Source organism: Microcaecilia unicolor, chromosome 13 (genome assembly GCF_901765095.1).
Source record: "Microcaecilia unicolor chromosome 13, aMicUni1.1, whole genome shotgun sequence".
Classification (NCBI taxonomy): Eukaryota; Metazoa; Chordata; class Amphibia; order Gymnophiona; family Siphonopidae; genus Microcaecilia; species Microcaecilia unicolor.
Genome location: NC_044043.1, coordinates 72,998,028 through 73,019,255, shown reverse-complemented (window position 1 = coordinate 73,019,255; position 21,228 = coordinate 72,998,028). Strand labels below are relative to the sequence as shown.

At 43.4% G+C, this 21,228-nt stretch overlaps 1 protein-coding gene across 2 annotated transcripts in view; it reads left to right on the top strand.

The window, feature by feature from the left end:
- The window catches only part of CFAP74 (cilia and flagella associated protein 74), a 119,138-nt gene that overhangs the window by 35,950 nt on the left and 61,960 nt on the right, over positions 1–21,228 (top strand). For both annotated transcript variants that reach the window (XM_030186085.1, XM_030186084.1), the window contains exons 12-20: positions 1,459–1,632; positions 3,028–3,146; positions 5,653–5,719; positions 6,282–6,371; positions 12,356–12,529; positions 13,714–13,831; positions 17,150–17,253; positions 19,239–19,361; positions 19,453–19,574. In XM_030186085.1, the coding sequence (XP_030041945.1) occupies positions 1,459–1,632; positions 3,028–3,146; positions 5,653–5,719; positions 6,282–6,371; positions 12,356–12,529; positions 13,714–13,831; positions 17,150–17,253; positions 19,239–19,361; positions 19,453–19,574 (1,091 nt within the window). The remainder of the gene's footprint in view (positions 1–1,458; positions 1,633–3,027; positions 3,147–5,652; positions 5,720–6,281; positions 6,372–12,355; positions 12,530–13,713; positions 13,832–17,149; positions 17,254–19,238; positions 19,362–19,452; positions 19,575–21,228) is intronic.

Sequence of the window (21,228 nt, the reverse complement as noted above, 5' to 3'; positions counted from 1 at the left end):
CTACTATAATAAAACTCACCCTCAACGTTCTGAGGACACTGACGTCAGTGAAGCCAAGTCCTGACTTCCTTCAAAAAGGTTCGAAGGTTCGTGGTGGTGAAGCCACCAAAATCACTCCGGGCCCCGCCCTTGAGGGCGGAGCAATGGCAAAACAACGAAGGGGTTGGTGGGGGGGGTGGGAAATCGCTCCGGGCCCCGCCCTCGAGGGCAGAGCAATGGCAGAACAATGAAGGGGTTGGCAGGGAGGGAGGCGGGGGGGTGGGAAATCGCTCCGGGCCCCGACCTCGCATCAAACGTCATGACGTTGGGGGCGGAGCAATGGCAGAACAACGAAGGGGTTGGCAGGGAGGGAGGCTTGCCAGGTGCCCTTGGCCTGGATTGGCCGCTGTCGTGGACGGGATGCTGGGCTCGATGGACCCTTGGTCTTTTCCCAGTGTGGCATTACTTATGTACTTATGTACTTATGCAGCGAGGCGGGGGTGGGTGGGAAATCGCTCCGGGCCCCGCCCTCGCGTCAAACGTCATGACGTTGGGGGCGGAGCAATGGCAACAACAAAGGGGTTGGCCGGGCCCCGCCCTCGCATCAAACGTCATGACGTTGGGGGCGGAGCAATGGCAGAACAACGAAGGGGTTGGCAGGGAGGGAGGCAGGGAGGCAGGGGTGGGTGGGAAATCGCTCCGGGCCCCCCCTCGCATCAAACGTCATGACGTTGGGGGCGGAGCAATGGCAGAACAACGAAGGGGTTGGCCGGGGAGGGGGGGGGTGTTGGTGACGAAAACCTTGCTAGCGCCCGTTTCATTTGCTCTGAAACGGGCCTCTTTTACTAGTAAGTAAATAAAATAAACAATGTTAAACCAATTGAAAGGCCTCAAATATTGCTGTCTAAGCATTTTGTATTTGTTCTCCACTGGTGTCAGAGAGTGATTGCTATTCTGAATGAAACCAGCTACCCTTCTCCCTTTCATCTCTATGCCAGAGTGGCACTGAATTTCCAGGGATAATGCCGGCAGTGGTCAGCAAAACACTGACCTCCACCGACTGAATGTTGGGCCCTGGGTTTCAGGATTACAGTAGGATGTAAAAAGTATAATTATAAGTCATAGGCACCATTCGCAGATATGAACAGCTGACTTATGAATGCAAAATGTCATACAGTGTAAGTAGTACTTTAGAAATGTAGATGTGTATTATTATTTTAGAACCTTCCTTTGACTTTACCTGTCTCTTTGATCTTCTAAACATCCTTTTCTCTTTGCTCTTATAAGTCCCTGCCTTCTCTGTGTTGCAGTCAGTGATAGATCTTCCTCTGTCTAAAATAACTTGCCAGTGTCTTTGTGTCTCACCAACTATCTTTTTTTTCCTCTCTTTTAGTTCTCTTCTCCACTGCCTGTGAGCCCTTAGCTTATTCTATAGTGACCAGTTGGATTTTGATGTTTGTATTTTGCCTCAATTACTAGGAAATAACGAGTGAATTTGATTCCAAACCAGTGGGTGGAACCAAAATGGAGAAGGAGATATTAGCTGCGACACTGGACAAATTGCGAAATGGGATAATTCAGAAGCAAGTAGCAGCGGGCCATGAGTTCAAAGGATGTCCTTTCTACAGTAAACCTTCTGTGATTCACTTTAAGGTTTGTAGGCTCAGGAGAGGCTCAAGTTACTCTTCCTGGGGGTTTTCTTTTCCTTTTTTTGTGGGGAAAAATGATTATTTGTCTAGGAAATTCAGTATTGTTTACTAACTGAACATTGTCTCTATTGCTATTAATAAGACAAGTAAAACTACCTTGAAAAAAGCCACAATAAAAATAGCATAGAATAAAACTCATACCAAGCTAGTCATGTTATGTGTGTGACACTCGGTTAAAAATGTGAATTAGACTCTTTTAATGCATATGTAATTAGACCAGGAAACAGAATTCAGGGTGATGTTATATTTACCAAACACTTGATTTCTATGACAGGTGCTCTAATCATTTAACACACAGTTCATACATAAAGCTGTAGAGCAGCTGTGTCTTGGGTTTCTAGTAGGGGTGTGCTGCCTTTTAAAACAAAAGGGAAATAATAACCTTCTGTGTTATGTTGTTTCTCATCTGTAATGTTTAAATAGAAAATGAAAAATGAAACAAACATTTCTTCCCATTCTGTCTTCCGCCAGGGTCGCTTTACTCATACTACCCCACTCCTCAAGTCGCTTCACTGGCTCCCTATCCGTTTTTGCATCCTGTTCAAACTTCTTCTACTAACCTATAAATGTACTCACTCTGCTGCTCCCCAGGATCTCTCCACACTCGTCCTTCCCTACACCCCTTCCTGTGCACTCCGCTCCATGGATAAATCCTTCTTATCTGTTCCCTTCTCCACTACTGCCAACTCCAGATTTCGCGCCTTCTGTCTCGCTGCACCCTATGCCTGGAATAAACTTCCTGAGCCCCTACGTCTTGCCCCATCCTTGGCCACCTTTAAATCTAGACTGAAAGCCCACCTCTTTAACATTGCTTTTGACTCGTAACCACTTGTAACCACTCACCTCCACCTACCCTCCTCTCCTCCTTCCTGTACACACTAATTGATTTGATTTGCTTACTTTATTTTTTGTCTATTAGATTGTAAGCTCTTTGAGCAGAGACTGTCTTTCTTCTATGTTTGTGCAGCGCTGCGTACGCCTCGTAGCGCTATAGAAATGCTAAATAGTAGTAGTAGTAGTTATAGTGCACAGAGACATTTTATATTTTCTTCAGGAATTAGTAGCTATATAAACATTATAATGACTGCTCATCAACCCACCTTGACTTTCACCAGATACTGATACACTGAATAATTAGCTAGACTGAACTGACTTGTTTTTAGCTAAAATGTTTGATATGTAAATGTGTTGAATGAACCCTGGGATTTATTTTTTTTTTTTTTTATTCTCCTTTTCTCTGTTCTTTACCTAAATTATGTGCAGTTTACGTAGCAAATGAGACCTCCTAATTTATAAAGGATATCTTCACTAGGTTTCACGTAATTTTATGCTGTTTCAGGACTTTGAAGTTGGCAAAGCATACAAGAAAAGAGTGATTTTAACAAATGCATCCTATGGTATCAACTACTGCAGGCTGATGGGAATCAGCGAGGATCTGAAAGATTTTGTCCGTATTCAGTAAGTGAAAGGGTAGTATAGAACATTTACAGTTGCATATGTACTTTGGAAAGCTGTCATTCATCTCTGAGAGGGAGTTGTCAGGATTGGGTCTGTACTTCGAGATCTGCTGGGTATTTCCTGGTGGCCCAGATTAGAAGCTGTCAGAGATAGTATCCTGAGCTTGATGGATCTTTGGTCAGAGCCACCATGACAATATTTTATGTTCTCAATTCTGCTCATTCACTTGTTAAAACTTGAAATGCCGCGTGCCAAGATGGCGCCGTGAGCGGTGGTGTTAGAAGCGAGCTCCTGCCTACTAACTGCTGAAATTTGATTTAATTACCTGTTTTTGAGATATGCCGCATACCAAACGTAAGGGGACGATTCGGGGGGTTCCCCTACACCCCGCGACGTCCACGCCGGCAAGTGGAGGTTTGGAGCGCTTCTTCCCCGCATTGTCCCGAAGAAGCGGAGTGGAGTCCTTAGCGGGAGGGACCGGTGAAGCGATCCCCCCGCAGGAAATAGAAATATCTCTCTCCCCGCCTTTCTCTACGACGCCTCCTTGCCCTGCAACTGCCTTGAGCGGGACGGGGTTTCTCTCGGAACCCGGAAAGGGTGTTTCCGAGGAGCTCAGAGGGGAGTCCAACTCTGTAAGGATACCAGCAGCTGCAGGAGAGACGGAGGTGAGCCTGGGTAAGATCTGGCTGAAGTTACTAGAAATAGAAAAAACCCTGAGACAATCTTCGGACGAGGTAAAGACTCTGAGTTTGAATGTGCAGGAAGTGAAAAACTCTTTAGATATGGCAAAACAAGATTTTTCCTCTAAAATAGATGCCTTACAGAGAGAGACAAAGCAAACTGATGATTTTTAAATGGCAGTGATAAAAGATAATATGGAAATTAGAAGAAAATTGGAACAAGTAGAGAACTTTAATAGGAGATTAAATCTCCGAATATTGAATTTTCCTAGAATATTGGGAGTATCCCCAAAAGATATGTTCCAGAGATACTTAAAAGAAAACTTAAATTTTCCCCAAGAAGTATTTCCTCCTTTGAACAAGATTTATTACATACCAAGCACGATGAAAAAAGTTGGGACAGAGAATTCAATAGATCTACAAGATGTCACAGCCATTTTGGAGCAAACAATTGAAGAATCATCTGAAAGGGGGACGTTGATAATTTCTTTTGTATTTCAACAGGATTTAAATGCAGTAATGCGTCTTTATTTTAAATCAACTAACCGTGTGTTTGCTGGCCAGAAGATCTGGCTTAATCCGGATGTGACTAAGTCTACACAAGAAAAATGTAAAAAGTTTCTCTTTATGAGGTCAAAAGTTTTGGAATTGGGAGGTTCTTTCCTCCTGGCCTATCCCTGTAAATGTGTCATCAGGTTAAATCAAGTCAAATATATATATTATATGCCTGATCAGCTTCAGACCTTCCTAGACAATAAACAACGATAGAGTTGAGATATATATGGGACTGACGGAACCATATTAATTTTTATTTATATATTATGATTGTGTTATCTTCACTAATTCCTACCCCCCCCCCCCCCCCCCATTATTGAGGTCTAAGGAAGCCAAACTTTGTCTTTATTAGGACGTTTTGGTCAATATATTATTTTCCTGTATTATCATTTAATGGTTGTATTACACTTTTGCAGTATGAAAATTTCTGTAATAAGTATGTAAAAATTAATAAAAATTATGAACATTAAAAAAAACTTGAAATGCTAAGATTGTATAAATCATAGCCAACAATAAGGAAATTAGTCTCCAGTGGAGTAATATTCAGCTTGTGGCAATAAGCAGCTTGCAAGCTGATATACAGTGCCAGAGCACGTGCAGCTCCCAGCACTGAATTTCCAGATATGTCCGCTATCCTGGAAGTTAACTTGGAATCGGCTGATATTCAGACTGGTGCCCAGTTAACTCAGCGCATAAAGGGGCTGATGCGCATAATTGGCTATATGCACGACTTATCCTGTTAAACACCCGTATTCATGGGGTCTTTTACTATGGCTCGCTCACAATTTTAGCACGCGCTAAATGTTAGAGACGCCCATGTATTCCTATGGGCATCTCTAATGTTTAGGCGCACGCTGAAAACGTAAGCGTGCCTTAGTAAAAGACCCCTTCAGTGCCTAACCGGATAGGTTTAGTGGTCAAATAAGACTGCATAAATAGCTGTCCTATTTTTAATCGCTAAAAAGTTAATGTTGAATATCGACATAACTGGTTAACTTTTTAGCTTTAAAAAACCTGGATATTTAATGCCGGTCACCGGAAATGGCCCGACATTGAATACCCGGGTTTAACGCCGGTGGCGGACAGCGAAAGCGCTGCCTGCATGCATCCAACTAAATATCGGACCCAAAGTGTCTATATCTAGCTCCTGAGAAATGTTGAGTGTATTTGCGATGTAAGAAGCAGAGTTGTTATATAATGTATCAGGGAGAGAAGGCCCAGGCTGGAGTTTCTCCTGGTAATGCCCCGTCATCTGTTGATGTTTCTTACAGCTTCAATCCACCTGGTCAGCTGTGTACTGGAATGTCTTGTGAAATGATGGTAACCTTTAAACCAATGGTAGGTGTAAGCTGTTTGATACAGTAATTTAAAGTGTTATTTGAAAGTTTTGTCAATCTGTGAAGAGGCCTGTTCAAAAATTTGCCAATTAGGTACATTTTCTGGATAACTGTGGCTGAATATAAGGATTAAGTTATCTGTATAAGTGTACTGGTGAATATGTCCAGATGAAGTCATCTGTAAATCTTTGGGACAGCTATTTGACCAACCAGTTATCTGGGTAAACCTTGTCTGGCCAGTGCTAACAAGCTAAAGTGAAATCATTCTGCCTGGAACATCCTTAGGGGCACCTCTGTTTTTTAATCTGTTCAGCATAGCAGTCAGGGGTTCAGGGCAGCCCTAAGCAATGACTGATAGAAACTGGATGGATACAGGATTCCAGCTCTTGCTGAGCTGGATGGAACCTTTAATCTTATGCAATTTTGTATGGTTTTTTTTTTTTTGCTCTGCATGTTCTTCTAGGAGTAACAGGGACAGAATGAAATGGGTTGCTATTTTTATTGTCTGCCAAACTGTGCAGCTGTTTTTGTTGAAACCTGCAATTCTTTATTGCTTCCTCCAGATAAATGAAGATCTTAAAGGGGAAGTCATGCTTTCAGCTCAGACTGGGAGGTTTTCTATCCCGTTAAAATGTACAATCAAGAAATGCAGTGTAAGTCAAGCTACTCTTCTAGAAACAAACTGGAGTTTTAGGGAAGAATGTGACACGACAAGTTGTAAGCAGGATCATTTTTTGTAAAAATGTAAAGCATCTTCTCATCTCCTTATCATGCTCTCCTCAGAGTAGCTTCTTCCCAGCAGGTATGTAATGATGAAATAACAGAGTATAAAGTTTGAAAAAAAAGAAAATGCCTAATTGATTTGGACAGTTGTCCATTAAACTCATTATGATGACAAATTTCTTTTTTTATCTGTGATTGACCCTTCCAGTCATGGATATTAGTGTCGTTAAGTGGAATTTTAGAAGAAGATGCCTAAACAAATTTGAAAAAATGTACATATTTTATGGTTTTTATATAAAGGTCAATAATACATTCCAAAGCATATATTATGCATATTGCAATATGTTCAATCCGTAATCCTGTTAATCTTATTTCAGGACCTTCATACCATTGGCTATTGGAGATAGCAATAATTGTATCTTCTGCCAATGTGACTATTTGTAATCAGTGTATTTTTTTTAATTAATTTGAAAATGCACATGGAAGAGAAAGAGGTCTGCATACTTTTGAACGAATATTCCTACCCTGTGTGAGGAAGTCTATCAGATTCTGTCACTTCCTCTTAAGAACACTGCCTCACAGTGTCAGGGCCACCTTAAAAACCCTAATCCTGCCCAGAGGGAAGTGACATGAAAGAGGTGGAGCAAGGAGGATGTAGTCCAGGAAGTATAAAAGGCTGGGCCTGAGCTAGGCAAAGGAGACCCAGCGGGAAGTAGTGATGCCACTGTAGATGCCTCCACCCTGAAGCTGAGAAACTTCAACCACTATGTTCAGGTAGAACAAGTCCAACCCTTGAAGTGTTTATGGTTTGACCTGGCCTTCTGCAGGCCAGCCTCATGTATTCACTTCAGACTATGTTGGTAACTCTGGACCCAGGGACCAGGACAGAGACCAGTAAGAGTTGCTGCTCAGCTGAGAGATATTGTTGTGTGTATAGAAATATTTTTGAGTATTACTTCTCACCTTTCCGTGAAGTGAACAGGAGCCCTTACCGAACACCTTTAATAAATAATATTTGTTTTCACCAAAACTTACTGAATGTGTGTGGTTTGTCTTACTGTGCTCCACAGCCCGCCCTCACTCACGTTACCACACCTTGATGCAGAGCACTGCTTGTGATCATGTCCAGTGATTTTTCAGAATGAAAGCTCAGTAATGCTGTCTTCCCTTCCTTTATATAAATAGACATATTTTTATGTGCATTTTCAAATTAATTTTAAAAAATACACTGGACTTATGATTACAAATAATGACATTGGCGGAGGGTAGCCATAATTCTTTCTATCTCCAATAGCCAATGGTATGAAGGTCCTGCAATAATAGGATTAAGGATTGAACATGTTGATGTATGCTTAATAATATTACCTAGATGCTTTGGAATGTATTATTGTTTTTTGGATTTTGATAGTCATTCTGAATGGTACATTTTGGATTATTGTTTTATAAAGGCAATATAGCCACCTATGTGGGTCTTTAAAAAGCACCCAAAACATGCGGAAATGCAAGTAAACATGAGAACAAATTTACACCTGCTCGAAGGCAGATATTTGTGTGCTCTATGCAATAATTCTACCCTCCGCCAATGTCACTATTTGTAATTATAGGTCCAGTGCGTTGGGTTTTTTTTTTTTTTTTTTTTGCAGAAAAGGTGCCGGTACTCAAATGCCAGGCTACCCTTCAGGGGTGGTGTGATCACTAAGGGGTGGGGGGTGGTATGGAAGGGCAGGAAGATACAGGGTGCAGGGCTTTATATGAGGGTCCTCTCGTACCAAGCCTGGCATCTCTACTGCCCTTCCATACCCCGCCACCCCATCATATAAAGCTCAGCATCTCCCCTGCCCTTCCATATCCCCCAGCCTCTCATAACCTAGCATCAACCCTGCACTTCTACTCCCCCACCCCCCATCGCCAGTGGAAGCCGTCCTCTATCTGAGCCTGGTAGTTAATGCCACTTTTCTTGGGCTACTTTTGTGCCAGCTGTTCCCCCCCCCCCCCACATGCTTGTTTTTGTACAGAGGGACAGGCCTCCCTCACACATGCTCAGTTTCACAAAACACAAGCACGTACGGGGGGGGGGGGGGGGAGGCAGTGTGGTGGCAGCCCAGGAAAGGCTTTCCTTAGAGAGGGCTTCCGCTGCTGGAGTTTGTGGACCCCCCTCCCCCCCGCATTTCTACACCTCGCGTATGTAAATGGACAGAATACTGTTAGTTATGCACCTACGAAAGTGGCAGCAGGGCAACCAAGTGCTATTCTGTAAACAGCGTGCCTCAGTGGCATAGTGAGAAAATGTAAGCTGGACATAAGCATGGGCGAGACTATCATATGTATTTATTTTATTTTAATTTTTGTTACATTTGTACCCCGCGCTTTCCCACTCATGGCAGGCTCAATGCGGCTTACATATTGTATACAGGTACTTATTTGTACCTGGGGCAATGGAGGGTTAAGTGACTTGCCCAGAGTCACAAGGAGCTGCCGCCTGTGCCTGAAGTGGGAATCGAACTCAGTTCCTCAGTTCCCCAGGACCAAAGTCCACCACCCTAACCACTAGACCACTCCTCCCTACATCTAGACATGTAAATGCTGTCATTTACATGTCTAGATGCTTCTGGAATGATCTGCTAAGTGTAAGTGCAAAGTAATAAATCAATGGCAAAAGCTGGGGGTGGAGCTTCATTGGTTTGCTTGCCCCCTCCCCAACCAGTAAGGAATTCCACTGCCCCTCTTGGGGGAGTGTGTGAGGGGGAATCGATTGAAGGGATGTTGGAGATCAGGAGAGGATTGACTCACTGTACCTGTGCCTGGTGGGGAATGAATTGGCAACAGGGATATGTATGTATATTTGAGAATAGACATCAGGGAGGAGATTTGGAAGGGAGAGAAAGATGACTAAGGGGAGTGTGTGAGAGAGAGCAGGACTGGAGCCGGGGGGGGGGGGGGGGGGGGGGTTTACCTCCTCACCAGTTCTGTTCCTACTTCTCCTCCCAGTCTGGCTTCTATCCTGAAGGTCTGTTTCTGTTAAAATTTTCTGTAAATTAATAACTGAGAATCCTGAATTTACAGAAGAATTATTGCAATAAGAACATCAATTTGACCAGATGTTTTCTGCTAATCTGTACATAAGTAATGCCACACTGGGAAAAGACCAAGGGTCCATCGAGCCCAGCATCCTGTCCACGACAGCAGCCAATCCAGGCCAAGGGCACCTGGCAAGCTTCCCAAACGTACAAACATTCTATACAATCAAGCCATTGTGACATCACTAATGAGGTTGGCTCTTATTGGTGGAATGAGCCACTATGACATCACAATAGGTTAAATCACTGCTCTATGTAATAAAAGTGAGCCAAGTAGAGGACATAAGTACATAAGTAATGCCACACTGGGAAAAGACCAAGGGTCCATCGAGCCCAGCATCCTGTCCACGACAGCGGCCAATCCAGGCCAAGGGCACCTGGCAAGCTTCCCAAACGTACAAACATTCTATACAATCAGCCATTGTGACATCACTAATGAGGTTGGCTCTTATTGGTGGAATGAGCCACTATGACATCACAATAGGTTAAATCACTGCTCTATGTAATAAAAGTGAGCCAAGTAGAGGACATAAGTACATAAGTAATGCCACACTGGGAAAAGACCAAGGGTCCATCGAGCCCAGCATCCTGTCCACGACAGCAGCCAATCCAGGCCAAGGGCACCTGGCAAGCTTCCCAAACGTAGAAACATTCTATACATGTTATTCCTGGAATTGTGGATTTTTCCCAAGTCCATTTAGTAGTGGTTTATGGACTTGTCCTTTAGGAAACCGTCTAACCTCTTTTTAAACTCTGCCAAGCTAACCGCCTTCACCACGTTCTCCGGCAACGAATTGCAGAGTTTAATTATGCGTTGAATGAAGAAATATTTTCTCTGATTTGTTTTAAATTTACTACACTGTAGTTTCATCGCATGCCCCCTAGTCCTAGTATTTTTGGAAAGCGTGAACAGGTACACTAATAGCAAGCTGAAGAGTCTTTGCATACATCCTTATAGGGCTTTTGTTGGTGTTACTGACATATGATTATACTATGTTGATTTGCTGAAACATAATAGATTTTCCAAAAATGTTGAAAAATAAACAAGCTGAAGTAATTACAGTGACCACCAACTCTCGGCATTGGCAGCCAGGGATTACATGTTGCATATTTGTTTAGTGATTACAAATCATAGCAGAGTTACTCAGCTCAGTCTCTGTTGATCCCTTCCCCTAAAGAACTCTACTTAATACCAGCCCTCTCACCATCTTAACATCTCCACTTGCAGTAGTAATAACAGTAATGACAATATGAACTGTGGGCCACAGAGGAGGCAATCCCATTTTTAGAGGCGTTCTTCCTGAAATATATACTCACAGTAATTTGGCTGTGATTGTCTTCAATGTATCAAATTGCAGGAAGTTCAGTATTAATAGCATGCTTATCATTATCATGTTACCCAAGATCCTTCTATAATACTAAATGTTTATTTCTTATATATCTCCACGATTCATGATGTATTGTAAGCCACATTGAGCCTGCAAAGAGGTGGGAAAATATGGGATACAAATGCAATAAATAAATAAAATAAATAAATAACTTTCCTGCTACTGAGATATTGGATTACGGAGGCTGAAAGTGAAATCAGTTCACGTTAGTTTCTTCTTTATGTTTATTTGCAATTTGTTTTACCACCTTTCGTAACAAGACATCAAAGCAGTTTACAATCAAAAACTGAAACTCCTTCAAAACTGACAGGAAAGTGTAGTAGTGCAGAGGGGATAGAGAAGAGCAGAGGACATGCATAAAAGGTTCACCCCACTGGGGCAGGATAGCATAATAATGCAGAGGAGGTAGAGAAGAAAAGAGTACCGGCACCTAGAACCCACTTAGGGCCAGATTCAGGTAATAAATAGAAATAAATCAAAACAGAGAAAAGAAAATAAGAAACAATTTTTATCGGACTAACTTAATACATTTTTGACAAGCTTTTGAAGGTAACCCTTCTTTTTTGGTCTGAAGAAGAAGGGTTACCTTCGAAAGCTAGTCAAAGAAATGTATTAGTCCAATAAAAAAGGTTATCACCTTACTTTCTTTTCATGTTTTGATTTATTTCTATTTATTATCTTTAAAAGTGGATTAACACAGCTACAGCACCTCTTAGGCCAAATCCAGGAAATGGCAGCCCAGGTCAGGTGCCTTTAAGATCTGTGCTAAGCAACTTTTATAGAATAGCGCTTGGGCGCAAAGACTTACGCCTGGTGTAAATCCTCACACCCAACTGATAGCAGCTAGCAGATGGGGGCGCAAATCCAAGTATTCCATAACATTACGCCTGATTTCTGGGAACACCCTGAGCCCGCTCGTGCCACTTTTCGAGTTGCGCACATGAAATTTAGGCATAGATGTTATAGAATAGTAACTAGGCCAGATGTGTGTGCAAATCCAAATTGATGCCGATTGACTCCATTTATTGATTGTTGACACCTCGTTGGCTCATTAATTTGCACATGCCTCTGCCCTGTGTGCCCAAATGTGCCCCTGAATTTGGGCAACCTATCTAGAGTCTGGGGGTTAGTGCATATATAAGAAGTGGATTTTGAGGCCTGCCCTGAATATTTTATACAAGGATTCAGATCAGAGAAGGAGAAGCATTCCAGAGAGAGAAGATGCCGTAAAACAGAATTCGTCCTACGTCCTTAGTGAGAAATTTTGTTTAGAATTGTTGACTGCTACACAAAAGGCAGAAGTGTGGCCATAATTTGAGTCATTATCTGACATGTCTTAAAAATGGTAATAAGGACTTCACAGTTATGCTTCAAATAGTAGGTGTTGTTCATTTAATTGGCTTCACTGACTATCTGGGACAGCAGTAATTATGGTATTTCTGCTTACAGCTGGCAGTAGACAAAGAGTTCATTGACTTTGGCACTCATGTGATTGGGGAGACAATTTTACGGACCATCACCCTGACAAACCAGGGTGCTCTGGGAACAAAGTTCCAGCTTCAGACACCTACAGATGTTGAAGCCATGCGTCTTACAACAGCGAAATCCTCCCCAGGACGAGTGGTGGGTATGCCTGATATCAGCGGAGTCACAATCATGTCAACATTACATTGCTTCAACTATCCTTATAACATGTAAAGTTGCATTTGAGATTGGAACTGAGATGTCCAAGTTAGGATGTGTCAGTTTACAAAAGGCTCTACCAGCCCCAGAACGTTTTGTAAAATCCATATAATGGAGTGCAGACGTACATGTGTTTGCCAGCACACACAGCGGGAACTGCCATCTTTCAACTGTACACATTGAATGAGTGGCATGAACCAGGAAGCTACCACGTGGAAACAGCGAATTCGCAATGTCCATGTGTAAGGGACGCTGCTTCCATGAATAGACGTCCCATTTTACAAACCTGTACATATAAGTGCAGCCAATTACATAGTGAGGCAACAAGTTGTTTTTTTTTTTCATTTTGGAGATGGACATAAACAATGAGGGATTTGAGCAGAGTTACTCCCGTAATCCTATGTGTAAAGTGCTGGCTGAAATGAGCATTAAAAAAAGAAACATCTGTGTGTAAAATAGGGAATATGCATGTAGTCTTTTGTCCCGACTAGGCCACATCCAAACCATGCTCCCTTGAAATCCTTGTATGGTGTAGATCTCCACCTGTAAATAGTAGCTTCCTGAAGCTTCTTACACATGGATGGGCTTTTAAAATAATCAACTTAATGTAAGAATGCCAAAACTGTTTAGGATTACTTTCAGTCCAAGAGGGTGATAGTTTATAAATAGATGTCTCTAGGTCAATCAGGTGGCTCAGTAATATCATACAGTGACCCAGGCTTGATTGCCACACATGGCTCATGGTCCCTGGGTGCTGTCACTGTATCCAGCTGTGCCCATCCATGTGGAATACAGAAGAAAGGGAAAGCTAAATGCAATTAAGTTTACAACTTTGTCAGAAAGATATTAATCTCTATCCCAACTGCAGAATGAATGCCCTGTAAATTCAGGGCCAGTGTTGGGAGTGGCAAACAGTGAAATTGTCCTGGGGCTCTGTGCCACAAGGGGCCCCAAGCCTATCTCAAGCGGAAGGAGGCACAGCCTGCATGCAGGCTTTGGGGTCCTTTTCCAAGTTTTTGCCCTGGGTCCCTGCATGTCTATGATCAGTCCTGCCTAAATTCCAGCTAAATATATGAATTGTATTTCTGACTAAATGTTTCCTGCTCTTTTATTTTTCTGCTCAGGCATCATTTGACTCAATTGGTGCTATCTCAGAAGATACGACAAGATGTAGTTCAGTGGTACCCAGAGCTAGCAGGAAGATGGAAATGAAGACAGACAGCAGAACTACTGAAAATCTGGGTAGGAGTAATTTGGAACTCTTAAGACCAGATGTATTAAAAGGGGTTTTCCATTTTATAGTTATGATATAAGTGCTTACCCCCAAATTCTATAAATGGCGCCTTTTGTTGTGCTCGTTAATTTGGCCATTTGGCCAAATTGTGTACACAACTTAATTGATTAACAAGCCAGTCAGTGCTGATAATTGGTACTTAACCAATTAGCAGCACTGATTGGCTTTAATTAGAATTTACACGCACAACTTTCTAGGTGTATTCTATAATGTGGTGCGTGTAAATTCTAATGCGCACAGCTGAAAAGGGGGTGTGGCCATAGGCAGGTTGTGGGCGTCTCAAGAAACTATGCACACGATTATGGAATACACCCAATCTGCACCTACGATAGGTACAGGTATTTAGGCTTGGTTTTAGGTGGCCTAAATGGGTGCGCCTAAATTTTAGTCGCAAGAATGCTGTGTGAGCATATTTTATAAAATACACCTAACTTTAGGCATAGTTTATAGAAACATGCTTTGTGCGTGTTTTTTTGGCACTGATTTTTAAGGTGGCATTTATAAAATTTGGCCCTTAATGCATTAGGTCCTTGAGCAATGATGCTGTTACCCCACCCCCTCCCCTCCAAATACATCTGTGTGGAAGATTTGCCGAAGTGAGAGGATTCCACATTTCTTGCAGCACTGGAATATCTGTATGGCCTATTTTTTTCAACCAAGTGTGCTGAGATTTGAAATTTGTTAAATTCTGGCACCAGATCAGCCCTTAGCGGTGTATCAAGAATAAAGCACCTTGACCTTGACCTTGACCTTGACCATATGTATAGAGGCCGACTGAATTTCAGCTTCGGTTTCAGCACTACAACAGGCCCGCAATTCATGTTTAGTAATGCTTTGGGAGGACCTGCTGTCTGCCGGGGTGGGGGGGCAGGAGGCACTGTTTTCGGTTGAAAATGAGCGTTAAATTTCAACTGCTGATTCAATTTTAGTCGAAACCAAGAACTCCAGTTTCGGTCGCCCTCCACATTTATATTCCCCATTTTATAAAGAGTTATACATGGAAAAATACCCACATTGGGTTTTACATCAACTCCAAGGCATGCATAGGTTTTAAAAAGTTCTCATTTTGGCCAGGGCTTTACATGCAGGATTAAGAGAGTCACCTGCTTATAATCGAATGAGAAAAACGCCCAAGTTCCGACCTAAATCGGGAGATGGACGTTTATCTCACAAAAACGAATAAAGCGGTATAATCGAAAGCCGATTTTTGGACGTTTTCAACTGCAATCCGTCGCGGATGCGGACAAAGTTGATGGGGGCGTGTCAGAGGTGTGGCGAAGGCGGAACTGGGGCGTGGTTATCTGCCGAACAGAGATGGGCGCATTTCACCGATAATGGGAAAAAAGTATGCGTTTTTAGCTAGAATTTAGGACACTTTTCCTGGACCCTGTTTTTTTCACGAATAAGGCCCCAAAAAGTGCCTTAAATGACCAGATGACCACTGGAGGGAATCGGGGATGACCTCCCCTGACTCCCCCAGTGGTCACTAACCCCCTCCCACCACGAAAAATGAAGTTTCTCAACTTTTTATTTTCACCCTCAAATGTCATACCCAGCTCCCTGACAGCAGTATGCAGGTCACTGGAGGAGTTGTTAGGGGGTGCAGTGGACTTCAGGCAGGTGGACCCAGGCCCATCCCCCCTACCTGTTACAATTGTGCTGCTTAATGCTTATTAGTCGTCCAACCCCCCCAAACCCACTGTACCCACATGTAGGTGCCCCCCTTCACCCCTTAGGGCTATAGTAATGGTGTAGACTTGTGGGCAGTGGGTTTTGAGGGGGATTTGGGGGGCTCAACACACAAGGGAAGGGTGCTATGCACCTGGGAGCTCTTTTACCTTTTTGTTTGTTTTTGTAAAAGTGCCCCCTAGGGTGCCCGGTTGATGTCCTGGCATGTGAGGGGGACCAGTGCACTATGAATCCTGGCCCCTCCCACGAACAAATGCCTTGGATTTATTCGTTTTTGAGCTGGGCGCTTTCATTTTCCATTATCGCTGAAAAACAAAAACGCCCAGCTCACACATTGTTGAATAAAACATGGGCGTCTATTTTTTCCCAAAATATGGTTCGGTCCGCCCCTTCACGGACCCGTTCTTGGAGATAAACGCCCATGGAGATAGGCGTTTTCGTTCAATTATGCCCCTCTCAGTCTCCTAAATGCCATCTAGTTTATGTCCACTTCCAAAAGGAACCCAAGTTAAAATTGCAATCTCCCTGCTTAATTGGCGCCACTTACGCATGTAGGTTTGTGAAATGGGCAGCTACACATGGAAATGGTGCCACCTACACATGAAAGTTGAAAAATTGCCTCTTCCACGTGTAAATGCCGATATCTCCATGTGGAAGCTGGTGAGTTCATTCTGTTCATTTATTAAACATGTACATTTGTAAAATGTCTGCTTCCTGCACGTACTAGGAAATGCACTTGCTCTTGTGCAGGTGTTTTAGGAATCCTTTTACTAAGCCACGTAAGCGTCTACATGCGCCAAAATGGAGTTACTGCCCAACTACCGCATGGCTCTTGCCGTAATTTCATTTTTGGCACACATACTACTACTACTGCTATTTGACATTTCTAAAGCGCTACTAGGGTTACGCAGCGCTGTACAATATAACATAGAAGGACAGTCCCTGCTCGAAGAGCTTACAATCATCCAATACATGCGTCTGAAAAAGAATTTTTATTTTCGGACGCGCGTAATGGACGCCCACCAAATGCTATTTGGCGTGTGAAGGTCATAACCGCCCAGTTACCGCGTGAGTCGTTACCACTAGGTCAATGGCTGGTGGTAAGGTCTCAGAGCCAAAATGGACGCGCGACAGTTTTCATTTTGCCGCACGTCCATTTTCGGCAAAAATTTTTAAAAGCCCCTTTTTTACAGGCATGCTAAAAAGTGGATCGTCATGCGCCCAAAACCCGCAAATACACTACCGCAAGCCATTTTTCAGCGCGCCTTTGTAAAAGGACCCCTTAGAAATTGTGCCTCAGCACAGCCTTTTCTAAACGACCACTGGAATTAAGCACGTCCTGACCTGGACTTCTCAATTCCAGTCTTTATGTTCTATGTAAAATGGGGCTCTGTACCAACTGTAGTTGGATAATGATAATATGTAACTTATTTGTAAAGTACTTGAGCATCTTTATAAGTTATTGCAGAACTATTCATTTTATTTGTACTTCTGTGTGAAATTAGAGTATCTGTTCTTTCAGCATGTCTTGGGTGTTTACTGAGGCCTACCTATTTCTCATACAAAATATCATTTAGGGCCTGTTGAACCCTCCAGCTCAGAAGCAGGTATTGAAACAGAAAATGTGAAAGAGTTGGAGTCTCCACCTGGAGAAAAAACAGTAGAAATTAAACTTGGTGAGGTAAGGGATTTATTGAGGAATCTGCTTTCTTTCATCTGGGGTCTTGAATTAGAGCATAGGAACATTTTTTTTATTATTTTTTTTTTAACTTTCAAGCAAGTTAAACTCTATGGTCAGTGTTTCTTTTAGACACTGGCCAATGGATTTAACATATACTCAGATACTGAGCACTGGCTGCTTTCTGGATATAGACACTGATCCCCCGATATTCAAAAATTGTCCTAAATTAACCTGCTTAACTATGGGGGATCAGGCACTGAATATCTGCCGGGGCCTAATCTAGCCGGCGACAGTAAGCATTAAAAAAAAAATGCTGACCGCCGTTGGCTGAATATCAGTGTGTGTAGGGGGATTCAATATCTGGGTATGCCACTGACCACCATCATTACCTGGATAGCAGCAATATTCAGGGCCGGTACCCAGAGAACTTAGGACAGCCTGTTTGAATACTTTTCCAGATACAGGCACTGAATTGTGCTGCTATCTAGAGATTTTCCGGCTCTTCCCCTAGATTGCCCGATGCTACTTGAGTAACACTAGAGTGGTCTATAAAGATTACCAGCTGTGTTATCTGGATAATCTGAAATAATGCTGATGAAAATTAGCAACCAGCCATAGTTAGTGACATTTATATGGGTGGCAGGGACTTTTAAATACCTAGCCATGTATTGGCTTGGAATAACAGGAAGCATATGAATCAGAAGGGCATCCCAGAAAGGCACAAACAGAAATCAGTACCTCAAGTACAGATTCAAGTACTCCCACCAACAGTTCCTTTAAATAAAAATCATTATTAAATTTTTCTAAATACAAACTGGAATAATCACTTAATATCAATTTACATGTCAATAAAACAATCTCCTCACCCCCACCCCACCCACGCAGTATACGATCCCTCACTCTCATCAAGATAACCAGTGAGGATTTGTCGCACTGTACAACAAATATCAAAACAGCAGTCCCTGATGTCTGAACCCTGCAGGCTTTATAAATGTCCCACAATTTGTGAAATTGTATGACTTGTCCATGACACATAGCTGTGAGCTGGAGCATCTGATAGATAAAGTTCATTCTTTGTAGTACTCTATCCTTAGTAGGCACTGCACTTTGCTTCCATGCCAACACTAATTCAGTCTTGTTGGCTGTAAAAAGACAAGCTGCAAGTTTATGGATCTCCAGCTTGACGCTTACAAGTTTAAAATGCAGTAGACAGTATTCCATCCTATGGGGGTATTGTACCTGTGTAATTTGTGACTAAAATTTTAGGATACATGTCTAGTAGTCATGTACTCGTGGGCTGGTCCAAGGAACGACCAAAGAAGGTGGAGGAACCCACAATCCTACGTCAAAGTAGTACAGCAGAAAGGAGTAGGATGGTCTGGCCTTTGCAATAAGCCAGGGCGATGTCTAAAAATTCAATCTTTATTAGGACACATCAAATGACTCGACACAGCAGCTGTGTTTCAGCGCCTATGCGCCTGCCTCAGGAGTCTTAGGATGTTCCAAGGATGTAAAAAAATATAATAAACACAAAACTTTCTTATATATTCCGGTTATTGAATGTCAGATTCCAAATATTGCCAATCTAATACCTTCACGGTCTTCACCAGCAGTGTCCGTGAAAAGTAAGAGAAAAAAGGGGCAGGTCCACCAGGTATGGAAAAAAATCACCCTGGGCACCACAGTCCCACCAGCACTATCTTGAACCAGTATTATACACTCGATATAACCACTCTTGTAACTATTGTCAATCATATTACTAACCAATAACCTTTTCAATCCCACCAACATTTCCTGATGGATTTGTTTAGGTTTGTGTCTGGTATATGTACTTATTACAGAGGGGTATTGTAGTGCCATAGAATACAAGAGCTGAAATCCACAGGGTGGGTGTAATTATTTCATACATTGTATAACACTGTTTAAAAATGGAACATCAATTATCATTGGTCTAGTGGGCATTCTGCTACCTCTTTTTACCTTAGGTTACCAAAGGTGAGATTGGACCCTCCAGCACAGTGAAACTTCAGATTATATTTACCCCGCTAATACCTGGAGAAGTAGAGGCAGAGTTTGAGATTACTTTTGATAACCCAGACTGCAAATCAGTGAGTATAGAAGGCACATTGTAAGTTACTGCCCATCTTCAAAAGTAACTGTTGCAGAAGGCTGTATTGCCATGTTGATATTCTTCTGTAGATTCATCTCAGAGCCAGGGGAGCTGCCTTGGATTTGCCTGTCTGGGTCTCTAAGCCGAATATTGATTTAAGGATCTGCATGTATGACAGATTATATCAAGACAGTATCGTGTTTCAGAACAGGTAGGCCAATGACTAGCTAATGCACTGGGGTAGTTTTCAGAACCACCTACACTGCAGGTTTGTTTCTCTCTGGGCTTAACTCCGCCTCTCACACGGAAAGTATGAGCTTACGTTCCTCTTGAAACTTGCCCCAGGAAAAGTGCCTGTACAAATTTGAATCGCTTTACGTGAGGCTAGCATTTCTGTGGAAAACGCAGTGGCGTTCCTAGGGGGGGGCGGTGGGTGTGGTCTGCCCCGGGTGCACGCCGCTGGGGGGGGGTGCCACGCGCCTGTCGGCGCCGCTCGTTCCGTGCTCCCTCTGCCCCGGAACAGGTTACTTCCTGTTCCGGGGCAGAGGGAGCATGGAACAAGCGAAGCCGACAGGCACGTGGCACCCCCCCCAGCAGGTAAAAATGCACCCGGGGGGGGGGGGGGGGGCGCATCGGCGATCCGCCCCGGGTGTCAGCTGCCCTAGGAACGCCACTGGGAAAACGTGAGTAGTTTTGAAAATGTAAAACTACACTTGCTGTTGCTTTCCCTAACCTAACCCTGCTCCTGAGCTCCCCTACTCTTTCTCACAGGGGTGGGAAGCTTTCAGGGTAAATTGCCTTTGAAAACCATCCTCTTAAGGGTCACTATTTTAGTATGAAAACTCCTGACGTTTGTGTTTTTATTACTGTGGCGCAGCAGCAGAAAGATGCAAATTGAAGCCGTCCTGCTGAGCCAGTTTTCCTTTCCACCCTCTTGCTTCATTTTGGGTCTCTCTGCTGCTGCACCACTGCAGCTAATGCCCACCAGTGTGACTGTACGGATTGCACTTGTATTACCTCATGACAGAGACAAGTTCAGCGTACGAGTTTCCATTTTCAATGTTACGATAGACTGGCACACAGAATACCCACAACAAAGCATGATTGTTCTGAAAGTTAAAAGTTCAACACAAAGATGTATTTAAAAAAATGCATAAAAGATGTCTTCAGTAGCAGTGATAGTACATACCAGATGGATGGAGTTTTAGTGTGAGGAGCAGAGCCTACTTTGGTTACAAATTTCTTCCATATTGTTAATTGAATACTTAAGCAAATTATTAGTTTGATCATTTACAAGGTTTAGACATAAGACTTGCCATACTGGGTAAGACCAGAGATCCATCTAGCCCAGTATCCTGCTTCTATCAGTGGCTAAGTCAGCTCATAAGTACCAGGTAGGAACAGAAGGTCTTAGATAAGTTAAGAACTAATGGGTCCTTTTATCAGAGCCGTGCCAAGGGTCTGTGGCGCCCCCCTGCAAGGGATCGGGTGGCGCCCCCCCCCCCCTGCAGGGGATCGGGTGCCGCGCCCCCCCCCCCCGCAGACAAGTGGTTGGAGCGAGCGCGCGCCCCCCCCCCCCCCCCCCGTGAAGATGATTGCTGTCCTCTCTCCCCTGCCCTCCCGCTCCCATGGCCCAACTGCCCGCCCTCTTCTCCCGCCAACAAAATCTCTTTTAAATTTACCTCCGTCTGGCTGGCAGGGCAGCGAAGGCGCAGCGTCAGTGAAGGAGGCGGCGCTCCCGACAAGGAAATGACGTCAGAAGAAGGCGGGACATTGAGTGAAGGGAAGACTAGTAGAGATGTTGGGAGCGCCGCCTCCTTCACTGATGCTGCGCCTTCGCTGCCCTGCCAGCCGGACGGAGGTAA